The 16,144-nt window shown below is 36.5% G+C and overlaps 1 protein-coding gene across 3 annotated transcripts in view; it reads right to left on the reverse strand.

The window, feature by feature from the left end:
• The window catches only part of HEPACAM2 (HEPACAM family member 2), a 38,125-nt gene that overhangs the window by 6,658 nt on the left and 15,323 nt on the right, over positions 1–16,144 (reverse strand). For 2 of the 3 annotated variants that reach the window (XM_003782670.3, XM_023519138.1), the window contains exons 4-8: positions 13,723–14,019; positions 2,495–2,620; positions 2,380–2,404; positions 2,247–2,284; positions 843–916 (exon numbers count right to left, since the gene is read on the reverse strand). In XM_003782670.3, coding sequence (XP_003782718.1) covers positions 843–916; positions 2,247–2,284; positions 2,380–2,404; positions 2,495–2,620; positions 13,723–14,019 — 560 coding nt within the window. The remainder of the gene's footprint in view (positions 1–842; positions 917–2,246; positions 2,285–2,379; positions 2,405–2,494; positions 2,621–13,722; positions 14,020–16,144) is intronic. The other variant, XM_012811649.1, reaches the window with a different exon arrangement.

A 16,144-nucleotide genomic window follows, 5' to 3' on the forward strand; every position in this document is an offset into this window, starting at 1 on the left:
TGGGTCTATATGGTAACTTCCTTTTGAAGAACATAAAGTCCTTTCAAGGGTATGACCAATGTCATTATTCAGTTTACTTTGGGTCTATATGGTAATTTCCTTTTGAAGAACATGAAGTCCCTTCAAGGGTATGTATGACCAATGTCATTAAGAGATATGTAGGGAATGTAAAGGAGAAACTGAGGAATAGAGAGAGTTCCATAATCTGAAGGCCTGCAGTCACCCAAATGCTGAGGGGTGATTTAAACCAGGGTCTTGTGATCCTCTATTTATTCAGTTCTTTTGACCCTTCGACCTAGTTAGTTTTCTCTTCACTGAAATTATCTGGTAAAGAATGTTTATAGGCTCCGCACCTGTAGCGCAGTGGTTACGGCGCCAGCCACATACACAGAGGCTAGCGGGTTCAAAATGACAACTGCAACAAAATATAGCCAGGTGTTGTGGTGGGCACCTGTAGTTCCAGCTATTTGGGAGGCTGAGGCAAGAGAATCACTTAAGCCCTAAAGTTTGAGGTTGCTGTGAGCTGTGACATCACAGTACTCTACCCAGGACAACATAGTGAGACTCTGTCTCAAAAAAGAAAAAAAAGAAAAGAAAAGAAAAAAAAAGAATGTTTATGAAGTAGGACAACTTCCTTATTATGTTAGCTTTACTTATAAAGGCTGAGAAAGATGCATTTGCTTCCCAGATCCAACAGTGTCATTCATTAGAGAGTAAGTCAACACCGCGTAATGCAGTGAAGGGCATTTGGCCACACTTCCTAAGTGCTAAAAGAATGCTGCTTACACCTCTGGTGAAGCAGAATACTACTTCTTGGTTAATCAGCCACTTTAAAAACCAACCCTGGGAACACCAGAAGCATCTGGAAAAGCAACAAATTCATATATTCCGAAGTCATCCAGAGCATCTTCATGGCCTGAAATGCAAAACAAATGCTACTTACAAACCAAATGCCTTTATGTGCTATTGTTTTAAAAACCTTTCAGAAACTTATTTTTATTATCTGCCTTAAGTGGTATGTGCACAAAGCTAATTTAACATTTCCCAGTCCCCTATAGTCACCTTACCATCAAGCAGTATTAGAAATCATTCCTACTGAAGCAGAGACTCAAAACCAAGTTGGAACAATTATTCTTAAAGCCTAAACTGAGGATAGCATGTTATATATTCAAATATACACATGTGGGCAGGCTTGGTCTTTGTTACTCTTAGTTACAAAAGACTTGTGGACACCAAGGCTTCAGCCTGGAGGTCACAGCAGCCTTTGACCCACCCATAGTGTATACTGAACCCTGCTAGATCTAACTGACACCACTGGAACATAAAAGAACAAATAAACAACTGTAGCTTCCCATACATACAAAAGGCATTACAAGACAGTATCCATCTCAATATCATCTACTCTCATCCACAGAATGCTGCGGGTAGAGCTGGCTGGAAGGAACCAGATGTTTTGGGGGGGCTCTTCCCAGCTCTGACATTCTGCCCTTTGTGAGGAAGGGCTAGATAAGAGGAAGAAAACCCACATTTATTAAGCATCCAGACATCATACTAGGCACTCTGCCTATACCATTTTATTTAATTGTCATAACAGCACTAGGAGGAAGTTTTTATCTCTATTATTAAATAGATGAGGAAGTTGAGGTCAAGAAAAATAACTTCCCCAAGGTGACATAAGGGGAAAGCAGCATATATGGAACTGAAACCAAACTCCCTGTGAGTCCATGGCCTGAGCAAAAGCTCCATTGTTAACATACAAGAAATCAGGACAGTCGGTATTGAAGGCAGTGAGTGAGGGTTGCAACGTGGACAAGGAAGCAGCACTGGTCCCTGTCAAACCTCCCTTTGCTTTGCTCTTTGGGATGCAACTGCCAGCATTCAATCTACCTTAGGAATTACAGTGAGAGAGCTCTTTGGCATTTAAGATCAAAAGATTCGGTAGAACTCAGTGACTCTGGGCAAGTGATTTAATCTCCCCAATCCTCAGTTCTCTTGCCTATAAAGTGGACTTGAGAAAATGCCTTCCACTCTGTTGATCTCACAGACCTGCGTAAACCAATGCAAGGGCCAGCACTTTGTAGAGTGAAGGCTCTATTCAAAGGGAAGGGATTGCTAGTGTTATATCAATTTTAGCTTATATTAATTCTATAACATTAAAAACATGTTATATAGTATAATAATTAATATCAACAATATTAATTAACTTCCGTTAACATTGATAATAGCCCTTTTCAGCCTGGCATTACCTGAAAATGTTTGAGCTTTCCTGTATTCTGTTTCTGGCCTGAGAAGATAAATAGGTATTTATGTTAGCAAGAATAACTAAGGAAAAAGCATTCAAGAGAAAAAAAATGATTTTCATAGAAACAAATGCATTACCTGCCTTCTAGCTTCTGTTTTATAACTAAAATTGAGAGAGAAAGAAACCACAGTAAGGTTCTTTTTAGAACACACGTACAAAATTTTCAAAACATTTTTTCTCATTTTAACATACCTTTGTGGGGTTGATATTTTTTCCATAGGAAGAGAAGACACATGGATATAATCAAAAATAACGATATTCCAGTTATGCTTGCTAAAGGGGACAATGATTTCCCTTTTTGTGCAAGCTTCTCCAGTCCTAAATATAAAGACAAATATATTCTTAGTAATAAATTACTACAGTATATAATTTGACTTTTTAATGATTTATCTTAAACGAGACACTATTGCAAATATACATATATATAACATGTATATAAAAATATATATACACACATATGTGTACATATGTATATATAGAGAGTAGGGCGAAGAGAGAGAGAGAGGCCATATGGAAAGAAAGCATTTATTTTAGAACATATGAACATACACCAGAATTATCAGAACCATCTCCCTAGAGATAGTTGTGATTAGATGATTAGAAATGTGGTGAGCTATCTAGGATGATAACACTAATAGGATGGAGGGGAGGAAATGGGGGAGGGTGGGTGGAGGGAGGGTGATTGGTGGGATCACACCTATGGTTCGTCCTATGTAGAATATAAATGTTTTAACACAATAACTAAGAAAAAGACATGAAGGCTATGTTAACCAGTTGGATGAAAGTATTTCAAATTGTATATAGAAACAGTACACTGTACCCCATGATAGTATTAATGTACACTGCTATGATTTAATAAAAAACAAAAACACTGATAGGATGTACTAGAGGTAGCAAATAGCTCATGTCATACTTCTCAACTGTGTTTGGCACCTTAACATAGACCTGTTTCATGCCATCATCTCTGCATCCCCTTCTCTCTCTCCTTCCATTTCACTCTTTTATTATAATTCAAGTAGGTGAATTTTCTAGGGAGATGATATATCATTTGAGTTGTGATAGTGGAGATGTTCATTACAAACATATTTTACCAATGTTTGATCAATAAAGAAATGTCAATCCTTAAAATAAGATTGTGTGATTTTCAATAACATATTTGAAGTCCAATCTAATGACTAAAATTCACTTTGTTTTGTAACTCACTCCCTTTATTAACACTATATAAAGTATGCTGCTAATAACTAACATCTGCTGAGTGCTTATAATATGTCAGGCTCTGTGGATGATACATCTTAACTCACTGAATCTCTGCAACAATCTTGTTTGAGAGGGATGGTTTTATCATCCCTCTTGTAGGTGACAAAACTGAGGTTTGCCCAAGGTCACTCGTATTGTAAGTTGTAAAGTCCGGATGTACCTTGGGCTCTTAATACTTAATGTTGCCTTTCTTTAATGTTATTTTATTATTATTTTAGAGGCAAGGTCTCTTCTGTTCCCCCAGTTGGAGTGCAGTGGAACGATCATTGCTTAGTACAGGCTTGAACTAAGGCACCTGGGCTCAAGTGATTCTCCTATCTCAGCCTCCTGAGTAGCCAGGACTCCAGGCACATGCCACCATGCTCAACTTTACCTTTTTATTTTATTTTATTTTATTTTTCTTTCCTAGACTGATCTCAAACTCCTGGCTTCAAGCCATCCTCCCACCTTGGCCTTCCAAAGTGCTGAGATTTATAGGTGTGAGTCACCACATCTTCCTCTCTGACATTATTTAACACAACTTATTAACTGTGGCTCTGTGAAGACCCCAGCTCCAGATGATGATATGTTTAGTCACATAACTAATATATACACCAGGAAGTAGTTGTAACCTCCAACAAATTCCAGTAACAGATGTCTTTCATATTATCTTGTGAATCAGATATTGATGTGGAAATGAATCATGACAGTTGCCTGGCTGTCCAGATAAATGTGGGAATGAAAGTCTTGTGATGCCATTTCTTCTGTAGTGGTGGAGAACAGCCCAGAGAATCCGTGTGTGCTGAAAAACATGGTGGCTGTTCGGCTCTGAATAAATAACAGCCTGCACCCTGTTGTATTTCACTGTAAAACTTCGGTTGAAGTCTCCAGCACACAAGATAAACAGGAAGCTTAATCTGTTCTCTCCTCTCAGTATGGACCTAAGTACACTCTCCTGGATTTTCTTTTCTTTCTTTCTTTTTTTTTTTTTTTTTGCAGTTTTTGGATAAGGCTGGGTTTGAACCCATCACCTCCAGCATATTGGGCTGGCGCCCTACTCCTTTGAGCCACAGGCGCCGACCCTCTCCTGGATTTTCCATCTGGAATACTTGTATTTTTTAATTTTCTCATAATCTTTTCACAATGTAGTATAGATTGTAAATAGCAAGTTCTAGTAAACCAGTCATGGAACCCATGTTATCTCTTCTAATTTCCCCACATAATACTGTGCAGCTATTCCCTGTGACTCACAAGAGTTAAACAAGGTTATTTTTCATTATCAAAATTTTTCACTATCTCTGATGGGAAGTTTATAAATTTCTGATACGCGTTGAGGGAATTACATTCTGAAAGTGTTCTTCTATGGAATTGTAATAACTGTGTGATATTTATTGCCTCTAAACAGATTTTAAATTAAACCCTTTTAAGCCTTGGATGGAAGTAATAAATGCAAGGTGGTTTAAAATGAACCAGAATGGCATTTTATTGATTCTAAATATAGATTAGGACATCATAAAACTTATTAGAATGATTATTTTTCCTTCTTTTCTCTGCATTAATCAGTTGTAGAATAATTCATGTTCTTCCACTGTTAGAAAGTGGACTTTTTAGTTTGGAACTACTTAAGCACTTGGGATATCTTTTTATGAGGTCCTACTCTGTCTCTTTTTTTGAGAGGGGGATAGTGTGTTCCTGCTTCATAGGTTTGTTCTAAGAGCAGTCTGACTTTGTATGAGCCACTTAACTCTCAGGGTTTTATTATTATTATTATTAATTTTTTCCCCAGTTTTTGGCCTGGGCTGGGTTTGAATCTGCCACCTCTGGCATATGGGGCCAGCACTGTACTCCTTTGAGCCACAGGTGTCACCCAACTCTCAGGGTTTTGATCTTCATATTAGTAAAATGAGGAGGTAATGGTGACTGGTCTTCTAAGTTCTTATACAGATACACTATGATTTAGGACAGACACAGAGGTTTACATGAATTTTATTATGTGAATGGGATACTATATCCAGTGCCATGGTAATAATTCATTCTCAAAAAATTGGATATATATATATATGCATATATATGGTACATAAATTAGTCGTAGGTTTTACTGATACAAAGGATGTGTATCTTTTGTATTAACCAGTTAACCGGGTTGGAGTTGAAACACATTCTTAGTAAAGCATCACTTGATTTTAATATTATATCTGAAATGAAGAAATATCAAATTCACTTGCTAAAAAAAGTGGTGCCCCAAGTCATATGCTATATATTATATCTTTCCATTCTATTGTTTGGTATTTTGTATTGATTTTTCTTCATTATTTGCTTTGTTATCACTGCTAGTGTTTCAGAGAACATTCTATCTGCCTTTATTTTACTGACAACCACAGCAGAGTATGGGTCTTTCTAAATTCATAGTTTAGGAGTGAAAATGACTAACTTTTGTTGAGCTTCCAAAATTGTGCTTTTAGGATAGCAGAGAATCTGGGAAACAGTCATATTAAGAACAACAAAATACTCTGGGGGTGTTAGATCTGAAGAGGAGCATTCTCAGGGGTGATGTGAGAGTTTTATCAAACAATTGAGATATCATCAGATAGGGAAAGGATTTGATTCATTTGTTGTAGCTCCAATTGATAGAACCAAGCAGATTTGGGCTTAATTTGGGGAAGGATTTCTGTTTCATGTATAGTAGCCAACTGAGAGTGGTGGAAAGAGCATGGAATTGTAAGCATACATTGCTAAATTCAAATTTGAGTCCTGGAGTCTTAGATTTCCCATCCTTACTATTGAGTGGAATTTATTCTTGCATCATGAAAGAAGATGGGAGCAGTCAGTGGTAGAAGTATCCATATTGATCAGAATGCTTTAATCCCTGAAGTCTAAGGGACAAATATAAATGTATAACTAACAAGCAATTAGAGAATGACAGAGGAATAAAATGCTGACTAATCCAAATTAAATCAAAACTATGGAAAATTTCAGATAATGCACAATTAAAGACATGATCATTATCTGCATATAAAATCAAATGTACATTTGTTTCCCATTTACTGGGTATAGCTATATCACATCAGTAATAATGAAAATAAAAAATTATCACACTATTTATAGGTACAGATAAAGAAATAGTCTCAGTAAAACTAAAACCTTCACAATAGTCAGTAGTAAGTCCTAGAATTGAGATTGGGTATAGCTTTTTTTCTGACTCCAGGTTCAATTTTGTTCCTGTGAATCTGCGGTCAAAGAATGATTTTTGCAATTGGCAGGTAGGCTCTCATACATCAGTTTTTTTTCTAACCTTCTCTGACACCAGTCATCATGTGCTTCAACTTTTTCATTTCTTATTATAATAGTCAGATTGCCTTCACCAAAATTCAGTAACCCCTGACCCCTCCAAAAAGAATTCAATATTAATTTATTCCATTCAAGTTCCTGCAATGTGCTTTACTATAAGTGAGACTGCTGAAAAATATTTCAGGGTAATCTCAGTTGCTTTTTTCCTCTTAAGCGTGAAAATATGCTAATCAGTATTATTTCAGAGCATTTCTCATTCTAGTGGTGAAGTTTCACTCTCATCTGCATCAGCCATTTGCCAGACACTTCCATGATTCTGAAGTCTCGTGACGGCTTTAATATGCAATGATTGGATGTTCTGTGCTAGATAAGACATATCTCCTCTCCTTTCCTACAGTTTTAACTTTTTGTCTCTTTTGATATTTACTAAAATGACCTTATTTGCATGTTCGCTCCTGCAGAGGATCCTACACTTTCCCCTTCCCCTTATTCCTTCTCATGTCTTTTTAAAATTTTTATTTAATTCTTATTTTTTAATTAAATCATAGCTGTGTACATTAATGCAATCATTGGGGTACAATGTGCTGGTTTTATATACAATTTGAAATGTTTTCATCAAACTGGTTAACTTCATGGCATTTTCTTAGTTATTGTGTTAAGACATTTATGTTCTACACCTAGTAAATTCCTCTTGTACCCTTGTAAGACGCACCGTAGGTGTGGTCCCACCAATTACTCTCCCTCCACCCTTCCTCCCTCCCCTTCTCATTTCTTTAGCCTCTTTTCTTGTTGCCCTCTTTCCTTTTCCCTCTGGCCTCTGTCTACCCTACATCAGAGAACCTCCCTGTTATGAACAATGCTGTCAGCCCCAAACCTTGGCTGTTGCAAAGCCAAGGATTCCTTCCCATGGAGAATGAAGAATAGGAATAATCTTTCTCTCAGGACAAATGATCTTTCTTAGGCCCCCTTTCCTCTGAGCTTTCTCTCTCTCTTCTCTCGACAGTGCTCCTCTATCCCAGGACACACAGGTTTGCAAGGTCTAGCATTTGAAATTTGTTCCCTTCCCACATGCCAAATGTGTCAAGCATTAAATAAAGGGGAGCAGTTGCTGTGGTCTCAGCCCTAGGCAAATGTGGATTGGGAGATGAACTTCCAGAATCCCCTGAAAATAAGGCAGCAGGGAAATTCTGACCCTATTGCCATAGAGAATGAATAGATTCCCTAATGCTGTTTGGGACGCTTGCTAGAGCTCCCTTCTTTCCTTTCAGAGAGTTTACACTATTTTTTAGTCTTAACATGCCATTCTTCCATTATTTAAACTTGATTGACTCATTTGCCAAAGCCCTAGTGCAAATGCTATTTGTCCCCTCCTTAGGCAAACAAATAAAATGGAATAACATGTTAACTGCAAATATGGGCAAGAGGTGTGGTATCCATGGTATCGCAGCCCTGCTGTTTGAGAAACTGTACTCACAGGATGGCCATATGCTACCAGTCGGTGTATCTATTTCTAGATTAAAATGGAGTCCTAAGATCTCTCTCATCCAATCTGTTCACTGATTATGGCAGCTGATTCATATCCCTATGGACATGAAGGTGCCATATTGAAGTGTGCTATTTCCACACTCCACCTAACAGGTCATAGGCATTACACGCTGGATGTCATGCACATGTCACCTAAGGTCTCAGAGTCTGGATGTCACGGTTGTAGTTCTATCTCAGTTGTTATCTCCAGTGGCCTAAAATGAATTACATCTCCTGGAGGCGTTGACTTGATTAATTTCTAGATAGACAGAAAGAATTAGTAAATTCAATTTCCTGCCTTGGGTCTTTTTCCTATTCACTTCTTTCTGAAATGATATGGAACATAAATAATTACAAAAAAAGGGTAGATTTCTCAAGATCACATATGAATTCAAAACATTTCTATTATGGCTAAACCTCAAACTATGTCCATGTGGCCCTTGGGAACTCTGTAAATTTGATTGCTTTCATTAAATGTGAACATTTGAATTCTTATCAGATGACTAAATTTCTATCAACTTTTTCATTATATGTATATATTTATGTGCTTTCACATATAGTCACATTGACTTCTGCAATTACAGAAGGTGCTCAAATGTGACTTGTATTCACCTTTTGTTATCAACATATATTGACTATTACAATTTTAATACAGTTTTTATGACTACAAATAAAAGAAAAATGCAGTTTTATTATGAAGCATAAACTGTACTAAAATTGTCATGTATATACCAATAACCTTTGTTATCTTGTATATTATGTCCTGTGTCTCTTGTAACTGCAGAAGTCAAATGTGACTTATTATAATCTTAATATAATTTTTTCCTTTCTTAAAATATGCATACATTTTTTGGCACCTCCCTCTCTCTCTATATGTCACATGTCATAATAGCAGTTTAGGCTCAGGTAAAACTTGAAGGTAGGGACATTCAAGGTAATAAAATCAATTGTTTTTCAAAATACAAATGCTAATTTACTATTTTAATAGCTATCCTGTCCTTGAAACATACTATAGGCAATATTTTTGATTATAGATATTACACAATTTCTCTTCAATGTGAAATGATACACATAGTATGGAAAAATCAGAGTATCTCTATATAGAGAGCATTAAACTAGATAGGTGCTGAAAAAAACAGGCTGTCTTCACGACATGTAAGTCTATAGACGTTTTAGAAAGACCATAGTCTCATCAATATTCTTAGTTACATCAAAGGAGACGGTTTGTATAGTGGTTTAAAACAAGAGCTTTGAATTCAGATATTATTTTATTTACTTACTAGCTATTTGACTTTGTGTGCTATCTCTGTTTTCTTTAGGATATCTCCCCTGAGATACTGAAAGGTCAATCAATATATCAAATTAGGTGTGAATCATTGCCCACAGAGGAGGAAGTCATCATTCAGTCTAGTCTTACAGGCAGAAAAACACAGGGCTAATTGTTATTTTTCTCCAGCCTTCCTCTCCCTACTGAAAATATCCAATAAAACTTTTGATTATTTCCTGACCTTATTTCTTTTCTTTCCACATCTGTGACCTTACAGTCATCTTTGACTGCTTTTTCCTTTGCCTTTCACATCTTATTGCTGAAACTTTTTGATGGGCCACATTTTTTTTTTTTTTTTGGTCTCATTAAAAACAAAGAAGGTCATCTATTTCATACAACTTGACTCTGGCTACACCAAATACCAACTTGATTCTGGGACTATCACAAAATCAGGTACCTCATCCTCCTAAATGATTTCGAATTCTCCGCAGATCTTAATATACTTTGTTCACCAGAGTGGATGATCAGTAGTGTTCAACTGATAGTCATAGGGATGGTCATTTATGACTGTAAGTTCAGGTACACTTAATCTGCACTTCACAAAGCTATTCACTTGGAAACTTAGGAAAGATCAAATAGTTAACAAAACACATCGATCCTATTCATTTTCTTCATCATTCTGTCACTGTTTGAGTTAAAGTTCTGTGAACATTTAGGAGTTGGAAAATAGCTCTGAAAACCACAGAGAGGTCAGTAATGTTGACAACTCTGAATCCCTCTGAAAAATAAGCACCTGCTCTTCTTATTTACTATAATAACAAATGCTCAGTCTTTGTACAGGTCAAACAGGTTTTTTAGATTTTGCAAAAGGCAGTTATCTGACGTTAAGACTGTAGCTGTCTTTAGACCTTAGTAATAAGATCTTAATCAAATATTGGGGTCTTCACTCCTAATATTATAAAAATATCTTGGTTAAATATTAATGAAGAAAGTTTAGGCAGTGGAAAAGCCTTAACTGTACTACATGTCTACGTATTATAGCCATGTTTTCACTTGAAACGAGCATGAGGAACAAGTCTAAGGTGACATATGGAGTGATACAAAAAATATTTTATACACTTAGCTTGCTTTACAATTATCTCTTGGTTAGCTACTGAGGTGAAAAGCTGGTTGTGACTATTAAAAACTTAGTAAAATAGAAAACAAAGGATGCACTATAGCTGTTTACTTGTTTTTGCCACCCATATAGGATTGTGAACATGAATCTTAATACTAGGAATTATTTTTCTCATATATGCCAATATGTGGCCCACAATAGGTGCTAAGTAATGAATAAATGAATAAGAGTCAAATTTTTATCTTCTTAAGTACACACATGCTTTGAGGGCCTATAAGGGAAATATATTATTATTATTATTTTTTAGGTGACTTTTTTCTTTTCTTTTCTTTCTTTTTTTTTTTTTTTATTAAATCATAGCTATGTACATTAACATGGTCATGGGGTACAGTGTGCTGGTTTTATATACAATTTGAAATATTTTCATCAAACTGGTTAACATAGCCTTCATGGCATTTTCTTAGTTATTGTGTTAAGACATTTATATTCTACATTTAGAAAGATTCACATGTACCCTTGTAAGATGGACCATAGGTGTGGTCCCACCAATCACCCTCCTTCTACCCATCCTCCCCCTTCCCCTCCTGGGAAATTTATCATCCACTATGCAAATGAAATATGATCAAGTAAAGATTATGGAGCTGCACTGTCTGACATGGTAGCTGTTAGACACATGTGGCTATTTACATTAAAATTAAAACAGATGAAATAGGATCAAAAATTTAGTTTCTCAGTTGCATAGCCATATTTTAAGTGCCCCAAAGGCAAAAGAGTCTAGTGGTTAACATATTTAACAGTGTAGATATTGAGCATGTCTTTCATTGCAGAAAATCCTACTAGATAGCACTCTCATACAGAGCATAAAATTTTCTTCACATTAAAAACAAAAGCCAGCCATGAAAATACATAAATTCTAATATACTCAGATGATTTTATAAATATATGTACTCATGACCTTAGGCATTCCAGGAGGACCCTATTCGTTATACATTTCTTCATCACAACTGCAGGTTTGTGATAGTCTTATAATTCTTCTTTTTTTTTTGAGACAGAGCCTCAAGCTGTTCCCCCTGGGTAGAGTGCTATGGCTTCACTGCTCACAGCAACCTCCAACTCCTGGGCTCAAGTGAATCTCCTGCCTCCGCCTCCCAAATAGCTGGGACCACAGGCGCCCGCCACAACGCCTGGCCATTTTTTGGTTGCAGCCATCATTGTTGTTTAGCGGGCCGGGCTGGATTCGAACCTGCAACCTTAGGTGTATGTGGCTGGCGCCTTAGCCGCTTGAGCCACAGGCACTGAGCCGATAGTCTTATAATTCTTGATGGAGCTTTAAGAGCTTTTTAATAAATTCAAATCCCATGGAGGAAAAACATCTTGAACAAATGGGTGTCACACATGGGCGTGCTAAATATTCAGACTCCCAGGTGCTCCCTGCAAGATCCTAACCCAACAGGTCTGAAGTGTCATAATGAAACTACATTCTTAGCAACTTTTCCAGGTGATTTTGATGCAGGTAGTCCAAGGGCCACATATTAAAAAATATTAGCCTAAGGATTATGAGAATTCATTTGTATCATTCTTTGCTTCATTTATTCAACAAAATGTATTGAGCTTTGGTTATGGGTCCTACTCTTGGCACTAGGGCTATACAGGTGAAGACAGAGAAGGTATCAATGGAAAAGGTATTAGTGGGTGGTGACTTGTGAACTTAGCCCTCCACTAATTATAGGCGCCTTAACCATCATTTCCTGTCTGAAGGTTTTCCCCAAGTGGAATCTGGCTGTCTTTTTCTGTATGCAAAGGAGAATTGGGGAAAAACTTGATAGTAGTGGTAGCATAGGAAGAAGAAAAGGGAAAATGAGCAGGAGGAGGGGGTATAGAGGATAAGTGAAGACGAAAAAGGAGGAGAAAAGAAGTACAGAAATAAAAAAAGGAAATAGAAGAAGAAAGAAGGAGAGAAAGGATGGATTTGAGAAAGGCAGGAGAATGGACAGCACTTGGTGACTGAATGTAGGTCAGGGTAAGAAATAAGGGGAAAGAGTCTAGGGTGAAATGTAGCTTTTTGCCTGAGGTTGGTAGTTAGTAGGGCCATTCACTCTAACAGAGAATATAGACAAAATAGCAATTTGGTGGGGCTGGGTGGAAAGAAGCTAGTTCAGTTGTGATGTATTAGACCTGTATGCTGCCTCTGGTGCTTCCAAGTGGAGACATCCAGAGGCAGCTGGATGTACAGTTCTAGAGCTTTAAAAGTATAGATTTGGCATGTGCCAGTGTTACATGAAGCCATGGGAATGAATGACATTATACAGGAAATTGTGTAGGAGAATGAAATCATAGTGTAGAGAGAGAACAGAAGGCTTGGAAAGATGGGACGTTTGTGGCCATCAGTATTTTAGGCAGTGATTCTTTTTGTGAATTGATATCCGTTCTGTGAATCAGATGATTTCTGAAGAATGCCACATTTCACAGACTTAAAACAATTTCATGATTTCCAAGGTGCTGAGACTTGTGCTGAGAACTTCCACAGATTTGAGACATTTAAACAATGAAAGAGGAAGAGGAGATCATGAAGGACAGGGACAACGGGGGTCAAATGGGAGTCTGAAAACCCAGTTTCCAACTCATGGAGTTTTTTATTCATCTGACACAATGCAACAGAAGATACAAATCTATAAAGCCCCTAAATTATCAGCCTGCTTCTCTTTTATTATATATTCCTATTTGTAGAATCAGGAAATCAAGAATGAGCATTTAGAAGTAATTTATTGAATTCCTTTTTTCATAGCCCCTCATAGCCATAATTTCATTTTGGGTTTTAATTATGGATTTTCTCTCTTTGAGTCATAGAACCTAAGACTTAGGAAAAAGAGTTTATATGAATAATTCCACAATAATTTTCTCTTCCACATAGTTATAACATAGGTCAAAATGAGGCCAGCATGCATTTGTGTTTTAAATTGGGACCTCTTCCTTACAGGTCACACTTACCTACAGAAGTGATTATAACTGTGAAGCGAGTTTCATCCCTCCTTCCAGTTATGTTGTTGTAAGCACAGCACACATAGTCCGTTGTCTTCTGGGCCACTTTCTCAGAAGCAACTTCCAAATGAGGCCCATGCTTAATGACATACGTTGTATTGTCAGTCCTCTGGATCCAGGAATAGGTGTTGGGGGGATAAGAATCAGCAGAACAATCAAATAGGATGGCTTCTCCAAGGTCAACAGTAAACACTTCCCCTACTTTTAGTCCTTTATCAGAATTCACTTGAAGTCCATAAGGTCCATCTGCATCAATACAAAGAAAAAAATGGAAGGTAACATAAATAATCACAGTATAGTTTTTGAGGTTGGAAAAGAGCTTAGGAGCATTTTAGTTCCCTTGAAAGTCTTCCTGTTAGCCTCGGGCTAGCCATTAGATACCCATTAAATGACAAAGATCTAAATATTTTATTCTGTATGTATGAGAATGGAGTTATTTCAGATGAGATTGAACTGGTTTGAAATAGTGAAACGTGTTACATAAAATTTGTATGTAATGTTAAACACACAGTCATCATGACTGTGATGCTAAGTTTCTGACTCATGTATTGATAAATCTGCAACCCTAAACTCGGTCTTTCTTTTTTTGTGTTTGACTGGCTTACTTTTAAATTCTGTTTTATTTTATGTTGTTATTTTTAATTGACACGTAATGATTGTGCATATTTATGGTATGTAGTATGCTATTTCAATACACATATTCAATGTATTCATGTATTAATCAAATGAAGGTCATAGCACATCCATTACCTCAAACACTTATCATGTCTTTGTGATGGAACACTCGAAATCCTCTCTTCCAGCTATCTGAAAATATGTAATAATTTGCTGTTAATTAAAGTCCCCCTATAGTGCATAGGATACAAGAACTGATTCCTCCTTTCTCATTGAATTTTTGTGTCTGTCAATCAACTTTTGGCTATCCCTCCTCCTGCACCCTCCCTGCCTCTGGTAACCACCGTTCTACTGTCTACTTTTATGAGATCAGACTTCTTAGCTTCCACATATGCAAACTTAATCTTTCTGGACTAGTCATTTGCATTTGAAGACATTTTTACAATGGCTTACGGCCACTATTTTCTCTTTGATGACCACAGTTTGAGTATTGTCTATTTTTCTTCTCAGTGCTAGGGTAGGTCATGTAAATATTTATAGAAGACATAGTTTCAGAGGGAAAACAGATTTGTGTAAATAGATATAAGAGTGTCCTGTAGTTTCATGACATTTTTGCAGATAAAATCTTTAAAAAAAATTCTTTCCTCTCCAAGCTAAGCTTAGGCTTTCATTTAGAAAAAATATATATCTTCATTAACAGATATTCATTGATCATTAATAAGCTATTTCATCACGGATATTCCTTGGTAACTTTTTTCTCACGCTGCAGCACTCTCAAAGCATTTAACCATTTCTACAGCATAGCCTGCCAGCAGAAGGGGACATATTTCCCATTCGTTTCTCCAGAGATAAAGAGTGAGATTAAAAAATATTTCTGGCTAAGTAGGTTTTCTCATCTGGCCTATGTCGTGGCTTACATTCTAAAACACTGCAAGTTTTAGATATGTTCATGCTCATTTTTCATGTGATCCCCATGACCAATGTTTACTGGATATTTGCTATATGCAGGTACTTTAAGTGCTTATACATACAGCCATATTTAAGATTTAAAGCAATCACTATGAGGTAGATGTTATTACTCTAATTTATATGATGAAGTAAGAGATATTTTAAAAAATTTAAAAAATCTATTTGCCCTTGGTCACATAGCTATTATATAGCAGAACTGGTACTCTAAAATATATACATTTAAACATTCATATTATTTCTGTAAAAAGAAGAAATAAAGTGTAAGTGGCCTAACTATTGGTACCAGAATAGTTTATTGTTATCTAATCCTATTATTAGCTCTATAATAAATTATCTAATTATAGATTAATTCTATAATTACTTTATTAAGTGAACAATCAAATATTTGTTTGAGCACAACTAAGTGTAAGATAATATGTTTAGTATATGGGAGATAGAAAGTATAGACATAACTCATATCCTCGAGGAATTCATAAACTAGATAAGGGTTTAGACAATTTGCTTAGCAATCACCTAAGACCTAATTTCAAAGGTCTGAGTTTTTAGAAATTACCAATTATTCATCTCTCACCATGTAGAATGTAGAGATTGGACATTAATGTAGACACTGGATATTAGGTTAACTAATTTTGTCAATCATTAGTTAAAGATTCTTTAGAAATCATTTGGACTTGTAGCTTCTCACTTTCGCCATCTTTTTTTTTTGAGACAGAGCCTCAAGCTGTCCCCCTGGGTAGAGTGCTGTGGCATCACAGCTCACAGCAACCTCCAACTCCTGGGCTCAAGC

The sequence above is a fragment of the Otolemur garnettii genome, unplaced genomic scaffold (assembly GCF_000181295.1).
Source record: "Otolemur garnettii isolate 467f Iridium unplaced genomic scaffold, OtoGar3 scaffold00005, whole genome shotgun sequence".
NCBI lineage: Eukaryota > Metazoa > Chordata > Mammalia > Primates > Galagidae > Otolemur > Otolemur garnettii.